The 23,211-nt window shown below is 46.6% G+C and overlaps 2 protein-coding genes across 8 annotated transcripts in view; one reads left to right on the top strand and one right to left on the bottom strand.

The window, feature by feature from the left end:
* Positions 1 to 4,144, top strand: part of MORC2 (MORC family CW-type zinc finger 2) — a 76,204-nt gene extending 72,060 nt beyond the window's left edge. For all 4 annotated transcript variants that reach the window (XM_079322165.1, XM_079322164.1, XM_079322163.1 and 1 more), the window contains 5 exons: positions 609 to 750; positions 1,071 to 1,262; positions 1,357 to 1,450; positions 2,821 to 3,009; positions 3,834 to 4,144. In XM_079322165.1, the coding sequence (XP_079178291.1) occupies positions 609 to 750; positions 1,071 to 1,262; positions 1,357 to 1,450; positions 2,821 to 3,009; positions 3,834 to 3,902 (686 nt within the window). In that variant the 3' untranslated portion in view covers positions 3,903 to 4,144. The remainder of the gene's footprint in view (positions 1 to 608; positions 751 to 1,070; positions 1,263 to 1,356; positions 1,451 to 2,820; positions 3,010 to 3,833) is intronic.
* A 12,506-nt stretch (positions 4,145 to 16,650) lies between these two features.
* Positions 16,651 to 21,908, bottom strand: LOC306810453 (uncharacterized protein). Of its 4 annotated transcripts, none has more exons than XM_079323095.1 (11): positions 21,738 to 21,908; positions 21,257 to 21,318; positions 20,157 to 20,310; positions 19,709 to 19,965; positions 19,098 to 19,177; positions 18,865 to 18,938; positions 18,668 to 18,764; positions 18,342 to 18,465; positions 18,153 to 18,269; positions 17,480 to 17,616; positions 16,651 to 17,370 (listed from the first exon to the last, which is right to left on the bottom strand). In XM_079323095.1, exons 1-11 carry the CDS (start codon positions 21,814 to 21,816, stop codon positions 17,241 to 17,243), a joined length of 1,311 nt encoding a protein of 436 aa, XP_079179221.1. In that variant the 5' UTR covers positions 21,817 to 21,908; the 3' UTR covers positions 16,651 to 17,240. The 4 variants fall into 4 exon arrangements, with proteins under 4 accessions (XP_079179221.1, XP_079179223.1, XP_079179222.1 ...); XM_079323097.1 differs by having other exon boundaries at positions 18,423 to 18,465; XM_079323096.1 differs by having other exon boundaries at positions 19,098 to 19,174.
* Between the last annotated feature and the right edge of the window lie 1,303 nt (positions 21,909 to 23,211).

Below are 23,211 nucleotides of genomic sequence, written 5' to 3'. Positions count from 1 at the left end.
TTGGCTGGGAGCCCTTTGATTAGACCAATGGCAACTGCAGCGTGGAAAGGTCTATGATCAATGGCTGTGTCACATTGACAGGGGTGGGGCTAGGCTGCAGGGTGTAGTTGATGGCATGTCCACCCTTCCTGAGTGGATCACACAGCCATGCCAGCTGGAAAATGCTCAAGACTGTATGTTGCACTTCTGTGAGAGAAGAGGGGCTGGGAGACTCCAGGAGAGGTAATAGCTGGGATCCTACTGCACCATCTGCCAGAGCAGGGCATCTTTTCAGCATGCTTCCAGGGAACTGTCTGTAAAGTGGCTCACTAGGGACATGTGGTGAATTGTCCTAGAGCCATTGTGAGACTCTAAGGTCCATGTCAAACAGCTTGGAGTACAAGAGAAACCTTACATCTGGAATTATCAACTCATTTCCATGCATTTCTTGTTTCTCAGCAGGAGCTGACCTGTGTGCACATTGTGTTTTGACGGTGTCTGTACTGTTTGAGGGCATTGGCACAGGTTCAAATGTGCTCCCTTCTGAGGTGCCTAAATCTCTAGAGATCCTGTAGAATGTGCTTTCCAGCAGCTGAATGTTTGCAAACACCTTTGCTTCCCCCTCACAGATAAGGGGCTGCACGTGGAGGTGCGTGTGAACAAGGAATGGTTCACAGGCCGTGTAACGGCTGTGGAAAGGGTCAGGCACACAATCCGGTGGAAGGTGAAGTTCGATTATGTCCCTACAGACACCACACCAAGGGATCGCTGGTAACTATCTCAAGCTACTGGATTTTGGAGGCTTGTTTTGGTTTTGGGAGGAAGGTCCTATTTTATTGCCATAGATGCTGAAGACATATATGCTGCTGTCATGTCAGAAGACATATGAGGTCAGGTCTGTCCAGGGCTTCATAAGGAAAGGGTATGACTCCATCAGACTCCATTCTGTCACTGCTGCCTGCCCTGGAGACAGCTGTTGTGTATCTAGAGGTCTGTGTAACACTTGGGCACAGGTTCTGATGAAATTGTGTTTCAGGTATGTCCAATCTAGAAAAAGATTCCTGACATTGCCCTTTAATACTTTTTCTTAGGGTTGAGAAGGGCAGTGAGGATGTAAGGCTTATGAAGCCTCCCTCTCCTGAGTACCAGGCTCCAGACACACAGCAGGAAGAGGAGGTGGTCATGGCTGAACCTTCTACCTCGGATTGCATCAGAATCGAGCCTGACACCACTGGTCCCAGCAGCAGCCAAGAAACAGTTGACTTGCTAGTCCAGATCCTTCGGTGGGTTCACTGCAGATCTTGTGAGCTCTGCAGTCTGATTGCTTCAGTCTGGTAAACTCCCAACTCTGGCTTTGTGTTTTGTATTCCTGCACAGGAATTGTTTGCGATACTTCTTGCCTCCAAATTTTCCAATCTCCAAGAATGAGCTGAGTTCCATGAGCTCAGAAGGGTTATTGGCATTTCCCTTGGTGAGTTCAGTACTTCTAGAAAAGTAAGTTTGTGTCTTTCCCACACATATCCATTCTTATGGCAAATGTGCATCTTGCTAATGCAAGAGTGCAGTCTTGAAAAGGTAATTTCCATCCTTGGCAGACTAACATAGCTGAGGAAAAGAATGAGAGCTCTGAGAGATGCCTTGAATCTTTTCACAGTTGTCTGAGGATTTTTCTAATTACCATGCATCTGTGCATCAGTGTGGGAATGCTGTTGGCTGCAACTATCTTAAATTCTTAACCATTGCTGTTAAACTGCTAAAAAAGAGAGACCAGGTTAAAGGTTCGTTAGAGGTTTGTAGAAGCAAGAGATAGACATATCTCTTGTTTTGCTCACAGCTTTATAACTGATCTGGAGACAATCTTAAAAATTATACATAATAAATAATTACCCCCAGATTCACAAAATATTCTGCATTGGAAGGAAGCCACAAGGATCATCGAGTCCAACTCTTCGAGTCTAAATCACAACATTAGTGTGGATTCAGTCCCTTTATAGGCCATTTACTTTAGTGTGAGAGAACATGGAAGCCAACCACTTCCCACTTTCCTAGGAGAGCAGGTTTACTGCCAGTGAGTCAACTGCACACCTTAAGACTTTTGACCTCTGTTTATTTGAGCACAGGATAGGTGGGACTGAGCTTCCACCAGCAGCCTGGTACTGGGAAGACCAATGCTGGCTGGAATGCAGGGCAAGGAAACTGGCCTCTCTGACTTTTTCCTTTTCCAGTATACCACCAAGAGAGACCTTCCCAAGGAGGCACATGTAAAAAGCCATCTGCAGATGACTACATGACCAAAGCCAGTTAGTTCTCTTTTGTAGTTCCACACTTGCAGTGTGTGTATTGGCAATCTCTCTCTTGTCTCCCCTGCTTCTGATAAATCAAACATCTGCTGGTATTTGCTGGAGTTGCCACTCCTGCTTGTTCCACAGGGTACCTTGGTTGTGTCTGGGGTTTTTGGTGCTGTCCCTACCTTGCAGTGAGAGCCTATGTTGTCTGCATGATCTATACCACAGATATTCACAGTGTACAGGGGATGTCAGGCCTTGCCTGCAGCATACCTGTGGGTTCAGGCTTTTTAAACTACACTGCACCTTTAATCTGCATTCAAGCAGCTTTGGGGGCAGTTCTGGTATTGGAAGAATGTGAAAAGCTGTGTGAATTTCATGCTGGCTGGTGTACGCAAATAAGATGTAAATATGAGTGTGGGCAGAGTGTGCAGAGGCAGGATTTGATCATGGGGGCCAGGAGTTTGGATCTTCTACAGCCTGTGTGTGCTCATGTTTTTGTGATGCTTGATGCTTTCTCTCTTAAGTGATAACTGTTGGATTTTGTCTACTACAGAAAGAATATTTTAAGCAGTATGAGATGGGTCTGCAGAACCTGTGCAATTCATATCAGACACGTGCCGATGCCCGGGCCAAAGCCTGTGAGGAAAACCTGCGGAACTCAGAAAGGAAGCTGAGGGAAACAGAGGAAAAACTGCAGAAGTTGAGGACTAATATCATGGCCCTTTTGCAGAAAGTGCAGGAGGTGGGTGAGGAGGAGTAGCAAACCCTGAGCTGCCTCAGTGTAACCACCTGGCTCTTCCCCACCAGGCATAAAAAGTGTTTCAGTCCAGAGTCTCATTGGGCTCCAGATTCCTCAGCTGGGAACAGTTTGGGCTGTCATGTCCACCCTTGGGATGCAGGCCTGGGAGTCCTGATGTGTGTTAATTCTCACCAAGTGATTTCTAATGGTTTGTATATAATGCACAGCTTCTGTTTGTTCTCTGCCATGAGACTGCTTGAGAATTTCCCCAGGCATAGGCAGTGTCCATCAGGGAATTTTTTCCCTTTCTTGGGCAGATTCTGAACTCCACATCTAGAAATGCAAACCTTTAAACAAACAATATTAAAAAGTCTTGTGGTAAAATTGATACATTAGTTATACTATTAAATTAAAATAGAAAATATATAATTAACATTTAAATAAATAAACTAACTTTAAATTAAAAAGCTGCTTTAATAAAATCAGGATCAACCTGGAAAGGGCTACGCTTCTGAAAGCATCTGGAAGCAGTTGCTCTCTGTTAGAAAATCTAAAAGAACCCCAACGAAACCTGCCTCGACTCAAATCAGTACTTTAGTGCGTTCTTTGAGCATCAAGTGCTGAGGGGTTTCCAGTGTTTTCTTTCAGGTGCTGACAGGGAAATCTGGGGGTGCTGTCACTGCAGCAGCTGGACGGTGCTGAAGGTTGGGGCATAGAGACTGAGCAGACCAGATGTAACAGGATGCTAAGCTGCTCTAGCTCCTCTTTTCTTGCAGTGTTCTTCAGGATTCACTTCTCACTGGTGTTCCTTGTTGCTTTGGTTTCAGGACATTGATATTAATACAGATGATGAACTGGATGCATATATTGAGGACTTGATCATGAAAGGAGACTGAGCAGCTCCCTTACAAGTCCTGGAGAGGTGCAGAAGAGCTGGCTGCTGCAAAGAGTGATGTGGATCTCTGTGGTCTGGGGCAGCTGATGAGGAGAGAGTTTTTAGACAGTGCTCATGTTGGTGTACAACTTGTTCGTGTGACTGTACATGAGAAACATTCCTGCTGTTGGCAGGAAAATTTTTAACTTTGTAGTTCTCTGAATCTCTTCCTTTTGATTATAAATATTTATTTTGAAAGAAATGGGAACTGTGCCTGATAAGATGGGTGTTTTTTCTGATGTAGAAGTGTGAGTACCCCTTTTCCAACTTGAGTATATTCATATGCTAAACCTGGGAGCTTGGATCACTGTGCTTGGCTTACTGGTTCTCTAGTAAGAACCTGGCAGCAATTAAAAAATAAGCCTTGAGTTGTAGCAGAGTGGTTTAGGATTTTTTTGTGGAAGATACTGAAGTTGGGCTAGAGAAAGCCAAGCCATGAATTGGAGCTATAGAAAGGAGATGTCCATGTATGAGTGTGAGCAGAAGGAATGGAACCTCAGTGGAACTCAAAAATTTGGCACTGGCACCTGCAGTGAGCTTCCTGAACAGCAGGTCACTGCAAGTAGGTGTAACTGCCAGCATGGTAACAGCTAAGAGGGTGAGGGTCCTTCTAGAAAAGTATCACCTCCTAGACTGCTCACAGTGGGCTGTGAGCATCAGAGGAAGAATGCTGGAGTTCTGGTTCTCTGCTTGCAGTCACTTTATCACTCAGTTCCACTGCTGTTTCTTTGAGACATAATTACAGCATCAGAAGAACTCCTCGACTGCCTGACAATAAAGCGACCCTTGTTCTATTGTCACCCACTCAGGTTTGTGTTGCTCTGATCAATTTGCTCTACCAGGTAATTTTATTATTAGAGTTTTCTAATTATTAGAGAGAGGCTGTTTGGAGCCTTCAGAGTTCTACACCGCTGATTGGCATCTGGCCCTATGCCTGCAGCAAGGAAAACACCTGTCCTTTAATCCTTCAGCTGCAGCCAGCCCCTGGTAGGCCACTTGCAGACAAGGGGACTTAGTCAGAGTTTGTCAGGTGGCCAGCAGCTTCTTGGGCCTGCTAGGACAAAGTGTCTGTGGGCTCATGCTCAGAAACTGGAGTCTCTTGCAGTCCAGATGGTTGGAGAAACATGGTGTGAGCAAGTGGTACCTAATATCAGAGAGATCAGGTGGAGTGGACCCTTGGGGTTGACACCTGGATGTGTAATAGATATTTTGCGGAAAACCCTTCCAAATTAAATATCTGTTGCACGGAAAAATCTTTGGAACTGATTGTTTATAGTCCTGAAAAACTCCCAAGTTTCTACTCGCCACAGAAGAGAGGGAAGGCTTTTGCTTATTACCTGAATTCCAGGTGCCTGTCACAGCACACCATGAGATTGCTTCCATCCAGAATCTGGGCCTGACATCACACAATAAGTGAAGGTAAGGGGTATTCCCCATCCTCATACACCTTCCTGCATAGAGGGGCAGCATTCCTTGAACAAAGGAGCAGGGTCCACCAGTGTCCATTTCCTCACACATACTGGAGGTTTGTTAGTCCTGATGATGCACTGCTCTTTCTGAGGAGAATAATCTGGAGAAGATGCATTTTTTATTAAGGTGAAAGACAAAGTCTTCGTCCTTCCCAGGAGCCAGCAGACATTGCAGAGAAGGAGATTTTGTAATATTTGGTACAAAACACAGGCTATAATTTCTGACACCAGTATGGGGCTAACAGCTCTTGCACAGTTCTTGAGCTTCCTGGCACAATTTGATTTCCTACTTCGCTCATGTTAGGAAAGTGCAATTGTTTTGAGGTTTGGGGTTTTTTCCCCTCTGTTCTGTGGAATTTCTCAGTTCCAGTTTTAACTCTAGTATTTTAATGTATTTAATTTTTTTCATCTTCTACTAAGGTTTTTTTGCTAGGAAGAGCAGGCCAAGAGCTTTTAAGTGCCAATAAAACAAGTCTTTCATTCTCAAACCTTTTCGGGCAATCCTCTGCAGCTGCTTTTTTCTTTTTCTTGATTTTGTTTCTGTAAATTTGTTAAGCAAATCTGGGTGTAACATCAGGTTTTAGTAACACCTCTAAAACCCATTGACTCAGAAAGACTCCAGAAAGGATGCGAACTGCTGGCTCCAAGTGGGGTATACTCCAAAGATGTGTCAGATGGTTCAGGACACTTTCCTGTTGAGCACTTAAAATCAGGAATGGAGATTGCCCCACAGCTGTGCACCACACACCTCTCCTGTAGGTGTTCTTCCCTGCTATCACACAGGATACACACCCTGTCACATCGATGGTTGTTCTAACTGCCATCAAGAACCTGTCCCTTCCTGTAGCCCTGTCATGACACCTCCATCCTGAAGTTAAGCCTCTTGATGCCTCAGGTGGTCCATTAAGTCTTCCTCTTCACTTCCAGTGTTTTCTTACAACAGAAATGCTCAGAAGGACATGAGTTTCATTTTGTCCAACATTTCCCTCCCACTCTCTATGGCCAGCTTAATCCCCTCTTTATGTGTTCCAGTTTTCAAATTCTGCCCAGTGCTGTCAGCTGGGTGCTCCATGACAGCTCATTTCTGCTGGTGAGACTGCATTTTTCCTTCAAGCTCTCTGCCGCATTCCCTTTGCATCTGCTTCTGAGAGCAGCAGGAACAGCAGATGACTGATGTTCTTGCCTGCAAGAAAGCAAAGACAGTGTGGCAGCAAGGGTCACCCTGGGAGAAACCAAGTGTGTCTGGGAAATTAGTCAATTCTTGATGATTGCTGTGTACTAAAATGCTGTGGAAATGGAGGGGATGTTCTGCATGCAGAGCTCTTCAGAGATCTAAAGTAACACTGATCTAGTTTAGATGGAGAATGCTGACGGGTGTGTGCATGCAGTTTTGGAGCTATTCATAGTCCCTAAAAGTTCCTCAGTGCCCACAGTTGCTTGTCAGCAAGGAAATGAGGACTGTGTGGTTCCTGTCTATTTGGAGTACTACTTGACACACATTTTGTCAAACAGCTCTCACCGTGTCTTGGTTTGAAAACAGGTGTCTGCCATGGAAGGCAAGGAACATCCCTTGGAATGGAGACTATCACCTGCTTCCCTCTAAATTATTATAACTCTGAAATTAAGTGGGTTTCAGGCAAAGATATGGGAAAAGGAATAGTGGTTCTTTACTAGTTAGTATAACAAGGCAAACAAACAGCAACCATGGCATTCCCAGCAAACAGACAGACCCCCAGTCCCAGCCTCTCTCGGCCACAGGCACTTTCCCCTTGGCGCAGTTCCAGGCACGGCCAGCAGGGGCGCTGGTGGCTTGCGGCCGGGCAGGCAGGTGCGATGATTGCCCTGCGGCTGCAGGGGGCGCTGCGGAGCGGGCTCAGTCGCCTCTCTCACGTTGTAATGGTGGAAGGGATGCTCCACAAACTGGGTTTGCTCCTCAAACCCTCAGAGGCAGCTGATCCCGATGCCCCAGCAGGAACCTCGGATGTGGCAAGCTGAAATGGCAGGAACGGGCAAGAGGCACAAGAAACTTGACAGCTCGCAGGCAGGGGGTGTGGGGAAACAGTCTTGCAAAAAAAACTCTGGAGCAGTAGCAGAGGCATGGTGGGGGCTGGGCAGCAGCAGCTCGGCTCCTAAACAGGGCTGGGAGAGGCTCCCTTGGAGGAAGAAGGGGCTCAGGGATCCCTGGGCTCTTCCCCTGAGGTACCCAAGCAGATGGTGAAACTTGCCCTTTTTTAGTGAGGAAGGGTGCTAATGAGGTCCCAGTGCAACAGCCGCTCTTATGAGCAGAGCTCCAGTTGCAGTAGGAGGCATCAGGAGACAGAGCCTGCAGTGGCAGCGAATTCTTCCCACAGCGACTGCAGTCTCCTTCCCTTCTGAAAGATCAGGAGTCCAAAGATCTACAAAGGAGCTGCGCCCAACCCTGTTTACCCCAGCCCAATTCTTTCAGTATCTGTACCTCTCCAAGAGAAACCCTCAGGTGAGAGAAGTGCAGCCAGGTGCCGTCCCTGAACTTGGCAACTTTTGTCTCTGAAGTACCGATCCGTATAGTTTCTTGGTGACAGATGAGACGAAATTACATGAGAGAAAGAAACAAAAGGAAAAAATACTGAACCCAAACACTCCCCCATTAAAGGCGCAAGCAATTGCCATCACACACAGCAGTTCCTGTGAGTACCTGGCTCCGTTGGGAGATAAAGTCTAGGAGAAAACGCTCTAAAATGAGTGTTTTTTCTCTAAAGAGAGAGGATTTTAATAACTCCCCTTTCTTCTACCAATGAGAGAAATGGATACCAGGGGTTGAAAGTGAAAAGAAAATAAAGGAAAAAGTAATAAGGATGCCCACAAGGCACAGAAAAAAAAAGGAAAAAAAATTTACACCACACCCCCACCTTGCCACGTTACCGATAGGTAAAGATGGCAACTGCCTATATTTGTCTATGGGGATGGGAGGAGAAGAGTTCACAGCAGCTGGGAATCTGATGGATATCTGGTGTGGGTCTTCTCCTTGCAGTAGCCGAAGTTGGTGGCTGTAAATGTTCTTTCTCAAGTTGGTTCAGTTCGTCCAAAGTCTTGGGTTCAGGGCCATCCTGCACCAGCTCCTTGGATGGTCAAAGAAAAAAAAAGCTGAAACAGTCCAAGTAAAAAGGAACAAATCTCGGAGAGGACTGATTCCCGGTACAGCCTCCAAGCTACGGGAAGAGAAGGGGAAAAAACTTTTTGCTTCATGCTAGCAGAAAAAACCCAACAATTCAACAGAGGGAACAATCCTGATCCACGCTACCTGGAGCATGCAGAGAGCCAGACTTGAACAGAGCCCATGCAGGAGCCCAAGGCTCCCTGCTCCACCCCACAGGTCCGTCTTAAAGCTACAGCACTTATTTTCTGGGCATGAAGCAGACAATTAGGGAATAAAGCATTATCACCCCAAGACAGTATGAAATTTCCCAAAAGATAAGACACGTTGGAGGAAGGCACAAGGCTCTGGGTGGAAAGAAAGTTGGCCAGAGTTAGAGAAAAGCAGCTTCTTGCACATGAGCAAAAGGAAACAACCTGTCATGATCCACTCAACCCAAGCAGGAGTCGTGATGGGTCGTTTGACCCCAGGGTGCAAAAGACAAAAGGCAAGAGACTCAGGTTTGTTTAACAGAAAGCAGCAGTGCAGTTTATTGAGTGCTAACAATTAAGTTTTGAGAGAGAGAGAGGGAGAGTGAGAGAAAGGATGGGATATAGCTACCAACAGACGGGATGCATCCTCGTGGTCATCTGACGTGACACATCCTCAATCCGTTGGGGAGAAAGAGACCTCCAAGTCTTCTCTAAGAAAGTCACTTTTTATAGTCCTTTTCCAAAGCAAGAGACCTCTGGCCAAAAGGTGGGAATATTTATGGACTATTGTATGTGGAGATCATAGCCCCATGATGCAGGTGCAGGGCAGGGTGTGATAACCAGCACCCTGCAGCGTACCATGACAAGCACCAGGCACAACTACAAACAGTCCTTGGCCTGCAAGCATCCACCTCGGCCAGGCTGGAGCTCCGGTTCAGGCAAGTGGTGCAATCTCAGGTCCCAGTCTCTGATGATCGTTGTGAGGCAGATCAGAGAAAACTTTGGACCAACTCTTACACCACCCCGTGACTCACGATCATCGGCAAGAGCGCTCCTTTGTGGTGGTGTTGTGAAGTCTTCAGGACTCATCCGAGTTGGTAGCATTATCCCAGAAAAAACAGAGACAGAAAGTTGGACAGAATAGAAAAGTAGGAAAAAGATAAGGGAAAGGAAAAGGGAGAAAGAAAACAAAGCAAATAATCAATTTAACAATCAGTTTTCAATTTCAATTTCTGATTATAAAAAGACAAAAAATTTAAATCAATGTTAATAAGTTTTAATTTCAATTTTGATTTAACAATACTAATTTCTTGGTTGAAATATAATAATCAGTTTAACAGTCAATTTTCAGTTTCCATTTCTGATTACAAAGAGATAAATAAATAGTTTAAATCAATGTTTATAAATTTTAAGCTATTTGAATCAATATTTAAAAAAGAATGAAACAATTAAATAAGAACTAAAAATCAATCTTAATCAATATTCATAATGCAATACAACAAAGATAAGCAGTATTAAAACAAGGCATTTTTCAAATTTAAAACAGGAATTTTAGTAAAGTTATAGACACAAAGATTTAAATGATTTTTAGTACTCACTACCAAAATCTTCTATGAAAATACTATCACAAGCAGTTCTAAAGCATGCACACCCATTACTCATATACCCCAGTAGTGTTTCAGGAATCTTCTTTGGATAACTTTCAAAGTGACAGACATTCTGTTCTGTGTCTAAGCAAACATCTTGAACTCTGATTGCATTACTTTCACAGATAAACCCTTGTTGTTCCCACACAGTATAAGTTTCCAAATTAATAGTTCGCCATTTCTTGCCAATTTGATGGGCCCATTCTCTATGCTTGAAAGGATAGAGAATAGCTCCGTCATGATTCAGCCCTAACGCAATGATAGGGAATATTGAATGTACTGAAGCATTGCGTACTGTTACTATGAAGGCCGAGGCTATGTTTGTGCTGGGGTAGTAGTTTCACCAGGATTGGAATTCTTTTTCAAGATCATGGGCATTATCCCAAATTATTCTCCAAATTTCAGTAGGAAAAGTGGCTTTCTCGACTTCTCGTATAATTGAGGCAGCAGCTGACTGCATCCACAATTGAGCCTGGATACAGCAAAGAGCTAAAGACATGTTAGCCAATTTATTCATTATTACTTCTAAATCAATACTATTCAAAATTCCCAATCTTGTTCCCACAACATCGGTTATGTCTCTTGTCTGTTTCTTGAAAGGATCCTCCTTTTGCAGCCAGGTTGTCCACTGCTAGAAAAGGTGAACAAGCTGCTGAATTACTGAGACATTGTTTAGCATTGGCAATTTGACTTGTCTAAAAGGCCATGCCGAATTAAACAATATTTGCTGTTGGCCAATTTTCCAAATTACCTAAGGTCCAATTTCAAAAATTTTCAGGCTCAGTATAACCGGTGGTTGGGTAGTAGGTGTTAGAACATTAACATCAAGTTCCCCTCAGTATTTTATATTGTTTTTACCACACATAATTTTATGGGAAAATTGTACAATTCAATTTTGATTTTGAATCTTCACAAAATAAAACACGGCTGTAAGGTCCTGTGCTGTAACTGTATACAGGTTCGATGAGGGATTAAGCAATTAATCTTCATGTTCCACGGTGCTATTCTGTGAAAAGTAAACACAACAGAATCTGCCACAAAGAGGCAGGAGGTTAAAATAATGGAACTATGCAGCACGTAACACGGACTGGAATTCTTTTAACTTCCCAATCGTTTTGCTGCCAAAAGGGAAGCCACTCTATATCTCCTTTGAACACAGAGTAAGAGTCAGTGTAGCTGCAAACAAGAGATGCACTCCGCACTTCAACTGGAAAACACCCCAAATAATCATCAGTGCCCCAACCCAAGAGCCACCCCGTCCCCCAGCAATAATTTGTTCAGCAGAAGCATTAGTGAACAAGGAATTAGTGAACAATGATTGTTTGGGGAAGAAAGCAGAGGCTACTTTAATCACTTAGGCTAGCTGCTACCCAAGCTTTCAGTTTCTGTTATTGCCAGATTTTTCACAATTCCTTCTGTTACTGAGGATTTCTGGGCCACCCCATCAGGGGGAGCAGTCCCAGTAGTGGCTGTCTTCAAAAACTTCACTTCCAGAGAAGGTTTTTGAATTTCCTCTGAGGCAATTTTCAAGTTACGGGTTTCCAAATGGGAGATTATTTTTTGTTGGGTATCCCCCACTACTTCCATTTAATCTCCTCCTACAAGGGTATCATCAATATATTAATAAATAGCCACATTTTCAGGTTTGGGTTTTTGGACTGGCCATACAGGGGAGTTCTGCAAGTCCAGTATAAACAGTTTGATCCCTTCTTTGGCACCAGAGGGAAGAGGGTATTGTTTTAAATTTACAGGTAATTACATAGGTGATTTATGGCCAGCGGTGAATTTTATTTCATGTGTAATTTGCAAGCAAGCAGCTTTTTGAATGTTTTCTAGGAGTTGGTCGGGGGTACCAACTAAAGCTACAAAGTGTTAAGTTCCCCTGCCCAAAAAATCGCGTGCTGAGTTGGGGGCCATAAGTTAAATTTGTCACCCATTGTTAAGAGAGCTTCAAGGCCCCAGTGCCCACTAGCTTCTTGTTCTGATGATTCAATAACAGTGTACAGGATTTTTGTAGTGGTTATTAGTGGGTTAAAATTCTCATCATTGATAAAACTGTATTCTGCTTTAACTAAAGGTTAAAACAGATTATTGCTAGGGCAGCAGTATTCTCCATTATTTTTCATCAGAGTTACTTCCTTTTGAGGATATATTTGATTAGTTTCTTTCTCTTCTGTTTCTTTTGGTAAATCAGTGTGTTTTAAAGTGTTGGTGTGTGCTTGTCTTAGGGCAGCTCTTAAAGAATGATTCTCATTTCTCAAAGAATGAATCTCATCTCTCAAAGCATGACTGTCATTCCTTTCTTAATCTAATTGTTTTTGCAAAGTTTCCACTAAATTTTGTAGAGTCAATAATTGCTCTTTCTTCACTTCTTCACGTAAAGCGAGTTTCTATAACTGCCATAAAACAGACCCCCAAAACTGAGCAGAGAATGGTCTTATTTCTGCCCAGTTTGAATTTTGTTTCATGTTGCAAAGAATGTATCCTATCAATCACATTTTCTAAATTAAACCAGTTACTGTGAGCCCAGTCTTCTCCCCCTTGGGAGGGTCTGGCATTATACTTAGCTCATAAAGTGAAAAGTGCAGCTTTATCTTTTGCATTATGATTTTCAGTCATTTTGAAAGAAGGAAAATAAAGCCACTCAAGGGAGATCAGCACTTAATCACAGACACAGCTTTTGCTGTCTACAAGCTCCTTATTTCAGGGAGGGTAGAAACACAGTCTGCGTGATACCCCTTCCTAACTTCTTAGGAAAGGTTAGTACACATGTATTCACACCCAACGCAGTTTTCCCCCCCTTATTTTGGACAGGGTAGACCCACAGTCTGCACAGTTTTTTTAGGAAAGGGAAAAGTACACATGCACACACATCCTAAGCAGTTTCCCCCCCCCTTATTTTCAAGAAAGGCAGGCACACAACCTGCGCAGGTTTTCCCCCACTAATTTTTAGGAAAGGTCAGTTCATGTATATACAGTAATAGATTAGAGTTACACACGCACTCCTCAGCCTGCGCAGTATTCTCCCTATCTCAGGGAGGTCAGTACACATTCACACACAGTAAGAGTTATACACGTACTCCTCAGCCTGCACAGTATTCTCCCTAACTCAGGAAGGTCAGTACACATTCATACAGTAATAAAGAACAAGAAAAGCTCAGTTCTGCCTTTTGCACCAAGAGATATTTTGTGAATTTCTGAAGACAGAATCCTCAAACAAGTGTAAGAGTGCTTTTCACCTAGGTGTGTGCAGTTTGCAGGAAATCTGAAATGCCCACTTCCTTTCTAGTCTGGCTCACCCTGTCGAGGTGGCCACCTAGGTGCGGCTGGAGCAAGATGTCCTTCCCCAGTCACAGACTACACAAAACCAGCAACCCTTCTGTCTGTCAGAAACCCTTCATCCTGTCCGTGACGCCAATTTAATGTCATGATCCGCTCAACCCGAGCGGGAGTCGTGATGGTTTGTTCGACCCCAGGGTGCAAAAGACAAAAGGCAAGAGTCTCAGGTTTGTTTAGCAGAAAGCAGCAATGCAGTTTATTGAGTGCTAACAATTAAGTTTTGAGAGAGATAGAGGGAGAGAGTGAGAGAAAGGATGGGATATAGCTACCAACAGACGGGACGCATCCTCATGGTCATCTGACGTGACACATCCTCAATCCGTTGGGGAGAAAGAGACCTCCAAGTCTTCTCTAAAAAAGTCGCTTTTTATAGTCCTTTTCCAAAGCAAGAGACCTCTGGCCAAAAGGTGGGAATATTTATGGACTATTGTATGTGGAGATCATAGCTCCACGATGCAGGTGCGGGGACAGGCTGCGATAACCAGTACCCTGCAGCGTACCATGACAAGCACCAGGCACAACTACAAACAGTCCTTGGCCTGCAAGCATCCACCTCGGCCAGGCTGGAACTCCAATTCAGGGCAAGTGGTGCAATCTCAGGTCCCAGTCTCTGATGATCGTTGTGAGGCAGATCAGGGAAAACTTTGGACCAACCCTTACAGTGAGCTGTGTGTGGAGAGGGAATGGCTCCACAGTGTGCTTGGGTTATAGGTGAGAGCTGGGTCTTCTGGGTGCAGAAGTGTGCAGAAAAGTACTTTGTGAAAAGCCTTTCTTCAGGCACAAGAAGCTTTTCTTATCCTTCAGCATCTGATTTCTTTGCAGGCCTTAGTGAGTGAGTAACTCATCCACAAAGGGTCATGTTTCCCCTGCAGAAGCTTTGTGTGGCCTGGCAGCAACCAGCCAGTGTCAGCGTGGAGGAACTTGAACAACACCTGCTTCAAAAGCTTTGTCCTACAACATTTGATACACACTCTGCCACTGGCTGGTGCCACTTCCTCTCTCCTAGGGGCAGAGCTGGTCCTATGAGTCCTTGCTCAGTCATTTCTGAGGGATGGAAAAACAGCAGTGACTCTAGGAAGATAGGCCTCAATTTTTCTCTAGAAGATGCCTTTCCATGTTATGTTCAGAAAAGGTGTGGCAGAGCATAGGAAGCACATTATCTGATTTCATAAACTCATGGAATTCCAGTTTGGAAGAGACCTCAAGGATCCAGGATCAACCTTTCCTGGCAAAAACACAGTCAAGACAAGATTGGCCCAGCAACCAATTCCAGCTGAATCTCAAAAGTGTCCAATGTTGATAAATCCACTGTTGCATATAGGTAAAACTTTACAAAAGAAAGGTCTTGTAAAATCATGGTTCAGCCCTTGTTACTTCAGCTAAGTTCCCGTGAGAAAGGAATGGTAACAGTGAGAATCAGCTTGCATATCCATCTCATCTTGGGGTAAAGCAATTTGTGCCTGTGAAGGTAAAGATTCTGCCCATGTGAAACGTCTTGTTCCCAGGGATAAAAATATAAACATCTGTAAAGAGGAAAGCCATTAGCACGTACACACATGAACAGCTACTAACCAATGAACTGAGTGGAGAAATGTTACTGACCAACTAGAATTAAACATGGTGCCTTCTGATAACCATAAGCTGTGTGCAATAAAGATTTGACTTTTGCCACTTAAACTTTAGTGTTGTGTTTGTCTTTGTCCGTTGCTACAGCGACAACCCACTACTTTCCTGTGGAGTGATTATTCCAGTGATTGATTGTTCTCATTGTGGAAAATTTTTTCTCTGCCCAGTTGGAACCTCCCCAGGAGTAAGTTGCATACATAAACGTGCCATGCTCAAAGTTTCAGGTAAGGTCATTCCTAGTTTGCTGTGACTGATGAAGTGCATTTAAAAGGGTGTTGTCATTTGGATTTCCTGCTGTTGCCAGAAAGATGCTAAAATGAGGGACATGGGCATCCTGGATCCTCAGCGTTGCTTTGCACCTTGTTTCTGTATTGCACTGCCACTGTGCTAAGTGACACAGTTGGTCAGCGGTGAAGGATGAGAAGGGGGAAAATAACCCATACCAAACCACCCCTGAAAAGTCGCATCAGGTGGCACCATACAAAATCAATCAGAAACTGGTGTGGGATTCAATTAAAAGCTGGAATTTTATAGAGGGGAAAAGAATCGTTCCTTGTTTGTCAAACCCTTGATTTTTTGGCTGTGATTCTAGTTCTGGGATGCTATTAGTCTTGCTGCAATGATAGGTGTTCATTCTCACAAAGTCACTGACACACCAGACTGGAGAGCACAGAGATGTGTCGGTGCCTTTTCTGCCCAGGGGAGGTAAAGGCCAGGACCTTTCTGCCCCCACACCTTTTGTGTGGGAGCAATCCCCTGTCGTGTTCAAATTTTGGAGGTGCTATCTAAATTTGGGAGGTGGGCTCACGAAGGAGGATGACAGTACCTTCCCTTCCTGGGGGAGGAAAATATCCAGGCCAAGAGTTGCTGAGGTGGATTATGGGCTGCCCAGAGGAGGTAAAGGTTGGTGACAACTTTCTGCGGTGCTCCAGTCTCCCCTGTGCTCCCAGTACCCCTTCCATTGCTCCCTGTCTCTTGTACTGCTGCCAGTGCCCCCTCCAATGCTCCCATGTGCTTCACTGCTCTCCAGTGCCCTCCCAGAGTTCCCCAGTCTCTCCACTTGGACGGTGGCACCTCACTGGGCAGTGACATCAAAGTAGGCATCAATGATCCTATGGGTGATCATTGCTCCCCAGGCACTTCTCCCTCTTGGTTCCATATCACCTGTGCTAGGAAATGTACCCTGGATATCTCCCAGATGTCTGGATTCTCCTCCTGTCAGGTACTGGGGGAGGGTGGGAAGCCTGGGGGCTGGCACAGATCCCCCATGAAGACCAGGGCTTGTGTTCCTGTTCCTCCTGAAGAGCAGGTACCTGGCAAACATTGCACCCACTTTGGTCTATCTGCTGCTGGGTCCCACCCTGAGCAGGAGACAAGAGGCAAACTCACCTCCTCAGCTTCCTGAAGAGCCCGTGTCCCCCCACATGGCCCCTCTCCCCATCCCAGCCCCCATGGTCCCAGCACAGTCCCAGTCATCTGACAGCTTCATCACCAGGCCTAGACCACTCAGTCCAGGTGGAACAGAAGTATTTATTTATTTTGCATCCACAGGTCGACCTCAATGGGTGAGCAATCTCCCAGCTGCATCCCCGGCAGCCACTGCTGCAGCCACAGCTCCAGCCTTGACCCTTTACGCACTGGACTAGCACTTGGAGCTGAGGTGAGAGGGGGAGAGAGAGGTGTCCAATCAAACAGGCAGGCAGAAGGCAGAGAATTTCTGCAGGGTTGGCTTAGGCCGCCTGGGATCAGATCATGTTAAGGCATCCATGGAGGTGTGCTGGTGATTTCACAGCCCATGAGAAGGTCCCTGGTTCAGCTGAGGCAAAGCCAAGTTGGGCTAAGGCCTTAGATGTACCATACAGGTGTCCCTACTCAGGACAAGGTATTGTAGGGTAGGACTCTGCCAGTGAAGGACATGCTTCCAGGTTTGGGGAGGGGATGGCATGCCATCAAGGTCCCTCTGTCTTCAACGAGGACTTCTCTGTCCCACATGGGAAGCCTGCTGGATGTCCCACTGGGTATCGGGGAAGTGTCAGGCAGCCCAAAGGTGGCCTTCAGATCCTGCTCCTGTCCCTTGGAGCTACCTCAGCAGTGGGGAAATCCATCCCTTTGGAGTTACCTGCAGAACTGCCTCTGCTGCTCCTGCCGCCGCTGGTTGTTCTCAGCCAAGAACATGAAGATGTTCCTCCGTGTCTGATGTGGCTCTAGCCCACAGAGCACCTGGATTGCTCGTGGGGAAAGGTGTCTGCAACAACAGGGAATCCTCATCCCATAGCTACCATCTGCCTCTCCCTTCTCCCTTCCCTGTACCCACACAGTCCCACATCCACCCACCTGGTCCCGCATTCACCCACCTGGTCCCAGGTTGGAATCTCTCTGACATTTTCTCTGTGGGGAGGGAGGTTCCAGCCCTCCCCCACCTCACAGTGACCCCCTTTCTTGGGCGCTGGGATGGACGGTGGGGAGCCCAAGCACCTCCAATGCCGAATACCTGTCAAGGAGGGGACACTCAGCAAACCAGACGTGTCACTTTCCAGAAGATCCCAGGAAATGTGGGAGCCAGGAGACTTGGCACCTCACCATGGCTGACAGCTGCTCTTGCACCCCAGAGTTCTCCCTTGGGACACATGTAGGTAAATCCCTGTACCTGTACCTGGGTGTCCCCCAACTGGACCCCAGGTACACCCATCTCGTTGAGTCCTAAGAGTCCCCTTGAAGCCTCAGGACACCCTATCCCCATCTGAGACCCCTCTCTCAATCTGGGTTCCCAGGGACTCCCATCTCCTGGAGGCCTAAGAGTCTCCCAGTCCCCAGGGACTACCCCCAAACTAGCCTAGAGGGGCCCAAAAGCCTCCTGGGACACCCTAAGCCCTCTAGAAACATCCATCCCCTCTCCAAGGGATATGTCCCATGCCTCATTAGTCCTTCATGTTCCCCCCGACCTCCAATTCCACTCCCTGTGCCTCTGACCCAGGGAGGTTCTATGGGCAACCAGGGTGACCTGACACAGCAGTTCTCCTCCCCTACCTGCAGCATCTGCTGGTCCTCCCCAGCAGCCCAGTCTTCCCATGCTGCCCATTCCACCTTCTGTTCTCTCCAGTGTGAATTCCCATGTTCCCATTCTGCAGACAGCTGACAGGCCTCCTGGAGGTGTCAGGCATGATTAGCCTCAGCTTTCGAGAGGCTTCCTTCAGGTCTGATCCATCTGGGACATACCTGCAGTGCTCTCTGACAGTCCTCAGAAGCCAGGAGTGTGATGTCAGGCCTGGCTGAAGGAGCTAACTCTTTCCCACCTACCTCCCTCATCCTCAGAGAGCTGGCTGAGCATTGGGTGAGCACACTGCAGAAATATCAGCAGTCATCAGCATGAGCGTGCAGCAGATAGGAAACCTGTTTCCCTTGGGGCCAAAACTCCACAGGTGTTCAGGAGAAGTGGGGAGCTAAGGCAGTTCCTGTGGACCTTCCTGAGTTGCTACACAGTCCAAGTGTCTGGGGAGGATTTCACCCAGGATCCCTCCAATCTGATCCCATGAGAATTTCACCTGGCAGGTAGCTTTGGCCCTGGCTCTTGTTGCCTCATGCCTGGCTTCTGGTATGGCAGTACGGGGAGGGAAAACTTTCCAGGATGTTCTTTTTCTCCTGGAAAAAGAGGAAGCTCTTGGGTGCAGCCTGTGAGGTTGTGTGGTAACAGGTTGTGATCTACCCATGTATGTCAGGGCAGCAGGAACCCCTTCCATACCTGTTTTGACCCACTGTTTCTCTGCAGCCTTTGTAGGTTGGGTGGAAAAATCCTCAGACACAGTGAGCTGAAACCTAGAATCACAGAATGACAACATCCTGAATTTGAAGGAACCCACAAGAACAAATGTAGCCAACTCCAGAAGCAAATGATGCCACAGGCTTGAAGAATGGCAGACCCCACACTCTGCGGGCAATGAAGGAACCAGACAATCATCAAGAAAATGCACTTACCTAGGGAACATGTGGGCCTGCACTCCCTGAACAGTGGCCACTCCATTATTGACACCAGAACCCAGCACATTCAGCCTCTGCTGAGTGACAGGGAGGTGTCAGATTTCCATGCAGGAAGAAGACCTGTCTTCTGCTCCTATAGGATAGAAGCTATTTCTCCAAATTCCTCTTCCCAAACCCCATGAACATCATGGAATCAATGAACCAATAAGATTGGAAGAACCCTTGGAGTTCTTCCAACAAGTCTAACCATGGCCATATCTACATGCCTCTTAAATGTCTCCAGGGATGATGAGGCCACCACTGCCCTAGGTAGCCTGTGTCAAGGGTGGACGACCTCTTACATGAAGAAATTTTACCTAAAATCCCACCTAAACCTCTCCTGGTGCAATTTTTCTTTTGTTATCTGGGAGAGCAGGCCTACCCCCACCTGGCTTCACCCTCCTTTCAAGTAGATGCAGAGAGCAATAAGGTTCCCCTGAGTCTCCTTTTCCTCAGGCTCAGCCCCCACAGCTACTCCTCATAAGGCTTGTGCTTCAGACCGTTTCCCAGCCTCTCTGGCCTTCTCTGGGCATGCTCCAGCACTTCAATGTCCCCAGATTCAAGCTCACCGTGAGCAGCAGAGCTACCCAGGTGTCCTGACTCTCCAGTCCTGCAATGCAGCTGCAGTGGAACTGCATGCACAGGACATTGTCCTGGCAGGACAGGATGCCAATATTCTCAAAGGCGAAGGCAGGGCGCTGCCTGTCCCTCAGCTGGAAGGAGTACAAAAGAATGGTCTCTTCTACACAGCCCCTCACCACGTCGGGTGGAAGGGAATTGGTCTGGGACAGCCACCAGTAATCCAGTGGCATGATCTCGATGTCACCTGCAAAGAGGAACACATTTTCACTACCACACCACAGCTGAACAAATGTTTGCATGAGATTCATGGCAAAGTGCCAGACAGGTTTGGGGGTCAACCCAACTCTGTCCTCCATCTTTGGAGGTGATTCCCCCCTCCCTCAAAGAGCAGAGGGCACACAATTCCTCCAAATGTGGACCTGGATCCCTTCTCACCAGGTATCATCACTGTTGGAAAAACCAGCTCCTGTAGACAGGACATGTCTATGTCCAGCTGGAACACAGGTTTTCGAACCACGTATAGCTTTTCTTTGCCATGGATTTGCTCATGAATCACAGCAAATGTCCCAAGACCTGGGACAAGAACACCCTGCCCAGGAAGAAGACAAAACACTTGAGATAGCTGTTACCCAGACCCTTGAATCCAGGGGTTAAACTCAGGGTGCCTTTACTCTGACTGATGCAAAGGAGAAACCCCTACCAGCTATTCTCAAGAGATAAAAAATCACACAAAAGGCAGAAATACAGAAAATTAAAGAAATTTTTGCAAAGGAATAAATACACTAACAAATTAAACATAAAATCACTTACCATCCCATTACTTAGTACTTATTTAGCATTTACCAAAAAGGTTCCATGAAAAGAGGATTAGAAGGAGAGACAGAGAGACATGGAGAGAGACAGAGAGAGACAGAAACAGAAAGGGTACAGCAAAACACACATATAGCTACCAGCTCCTGAGTTCCCCCCCAGAGTCCCAAGCAAGGCAGGGCCCACATGCTGGGTACCTTGTGGTCAGCCTGTTTGAAGCTCTTAGGCCTTTGTGGGCCTGTGCCCCAGATGGGACTCACCAATAAGAGGGCAGGTTAGCACCAACCCCTAGGTGCTGTCATTGACAGCCTGGCTGGGCACTGGGGGTGGGACTGGGCACAGCTTCACCTACACAAAGCCTGGCCTGCCCCTCCCATCAGACACAGTCTGACATTACAAGGGCAAGATGTCTTGAGATGTTGTTCTAATCCAGTCTCTCACAAAAGGAAATGTGAAAATTGTGAGGAAAACTCATATTCTCAATGTTTTTACTTTCCCTCTTCAAAATATTCACAAAAATTCCTCAGCTAAAGAAGATCGCAAGCAATTCCAGCCCAGGCAAAGATTCCCTGGGATGATCTTTGGCATGGACCCAGCAGGATCCTGTATCTCTCTGCTAGGTCTCTCTAACCTTGGCAGATCAGAGAACACTTAGAGGAGTTCTCTCGGAATGGTGCCATAATGCTCAGGAAGAGGGACCACAGGGGTCCAGGACACCAGCCAACCTTGTCCAGCTTCATCTGTCCTAGGACGTAGGCAGACACAACATCCCAGATGGCCACCACCTCTGGAAAGTACCAGAAAGAAGTGTCAGGTTGTACTCACAGCACTTCGTGGAGCTCTTGGAGTGATAGATGGGGCTGACAAAGGGCCTGGATTGGACTGTGCCCCTGGTTCTGCTGCCTTCTACTCCCCAGGCAGGGCTGGGGCAAACATGGGGGTGTGAAAAGGGCTCAGAACCGGGGCTATGGTCATTTAACCCCCAAAAAGAGATGGCAACCCAAAATCCAGCTGGCTCCTAAGAGCCCAGTAGGCGCTGTCAGACTTCCCATAAGTGCCAGAACCTTGAGAGAGGTTCCCAGAGAGCTTCCACAGCCCAGAAGCTGACCCTGGTAGAGGGACATGTTATACCCATGAGACTTTCAGAGCAGGCCCAGCCCTGTACAACCATCCCTCTGGCCCGAGGGAGGCTCGCAAAACCCTCACCTTTGATAGAGAGCTGCAGGAGTGTGGGGAACAAGCAACTCTGCTTCTTGCTGATGCTAATTGTATAGCACCCCTCCATCTTACTCCCCAAATTTCTCTCCAATCAGGCCCTGCCTGTGCCTGAGGGCCCTCCCATAAAAGAACCCACACCCACTAGAACAATCCCCAACCCTGCTCAAGGCTACAGGCAACCCCTGGTTGTCACCATGGTGTCTCCCAGTGATGGGTGGGTGCCTTGTGATGTCAATGGCAGCTGGAAAGATGCACTGTGATGTCAGCAGAAAGATGGCACCTTGGAGATGGGGAAGAGGGACTATGGAAGGGGGTTTGTGGAAGGAAGAGCCTGTCCTGGCTCAACACAGATGTCGCCAGGTAACAAAATGTGTCACTGCTGCTCTGTTGAGCTGAGTTCCTAGAGAAAATCATAGCTAATAACTGAAATAAACATAAAAAATAAAAATTCCTTAATATTATATAATAAAAACAATGAAAATCAATTTACTGGGATTTTTTTTTTTTTTTTTTTTTTTTGCTATGAAATGTGATGGCTCCCACATTTTCAGGGGTCCTCTGGGAAGTGGCACCTCTAGTTTGGACCCCTCCCTTCCTCCCTGCCTTCCTTCCTGGTCAGCCACATGTCATGCCCCTTGTACTGCCTCTGCAGGCATCATGCTCGGTGCTTGGGATGCTAAGAGAGGTGTGCAGTGTCCTGTCCTGTGCCTTCTCATCCTGGCAGGTGCTGGGTAGACCTGTCACTCTCAGCTGGCCTTTCTCTCTGGCCGCTGATTGCAGGGTAGACTCATTGCCCGCAGCCAACCTTGGATACAAACCTTGGCTCTTTTCCCTGTAAAATTAAACTCACCTCCCTTCAGCTTCCCAATGTCATTTGGTAGGAGGCATTTGGCACTCCAAATACAGCCATGGTTCTATGTGTGGCAGCTTTGGTCTGGGACAAATCCTGCTGTTTGGAATTTTACCAAGCAGAAGCCCACTCACAGAAACAGGGACCTGCACACAAATCCTCGCTCTTATTTATGGGAAACAACATTCAACCCCCCAGTTTCCTGATGTCAGTTTGGAGGAGGCATTTGGCACTCAGGGTTTTAGGTGGTAGCAGCTTGGGTCTGGGAGAAATCTTGTGCTGGTTGGAATTTTAGGAGGCAGAAGCCCAGTCCCTGGAACAGACACCTGAAAACAAACGCCACCCCTTTTCCATGAGACACAAAACTCAACCCCCCACCTTCCTGATGTCATTTTGGAGGAAGTGTTTGGTACTCCAAGGGCAAGCAGAGTTCTAAGTGCTGGCAGCTTTGGTCTGGGAGAAATCCTGTGCCTTTTGGAATTTTAGCAGGCAGAAGCTCACTCCCAGCTACAGGGCCCTGGATATGAATGGTAGCCCTTTTCCCTGTAAGACAAAACTCAGCCCCCCAGTTTCCTGATATCATTTTGGAGGAGGTGTTTGGCTCTCCACAGG

Source organism: Erithacus rubecula (assembly GCF_903797595.1).
Source record: "Erithacus rubecula genome assembly, chromosome: 19".
NCBI lineage: Eukaryota > Metazoa > Chordata > Aves > Passeriformes > Muscicapidae > Erithacus > Erithacus rubecula.
Note: the sequence above shows the minus strand (reverse complement) of the source record. Positions and strands in the feature narration are given on the sequence as shown.

Excerpts from the sequence above, each read along its gene's own strand:
- LOC306810453 (XM_079323095.1), bottom strand. The coding sequence starts at position 21,816 with ATGGAGGGGTGCTATACAATTAGCATCAGCAAGAAGCAGAGTTGCTTG. Across the intron at positions 18,939-19,097 it reads CAGGCCCACATGTTCCCTAG|GTTTCAGCTCACTGTGTCTG; the intron begins GTAAGTGCATTT and ends CTGTGATTCTAG. Across the intron at positions 18,765-18,864 it reads GAAACAGTGGGTCAAAACAG|GAGAAAAAGAACATCCTGGA; the intron begins GTATGGAAGGGG and ends CTCTTTTTCCAG.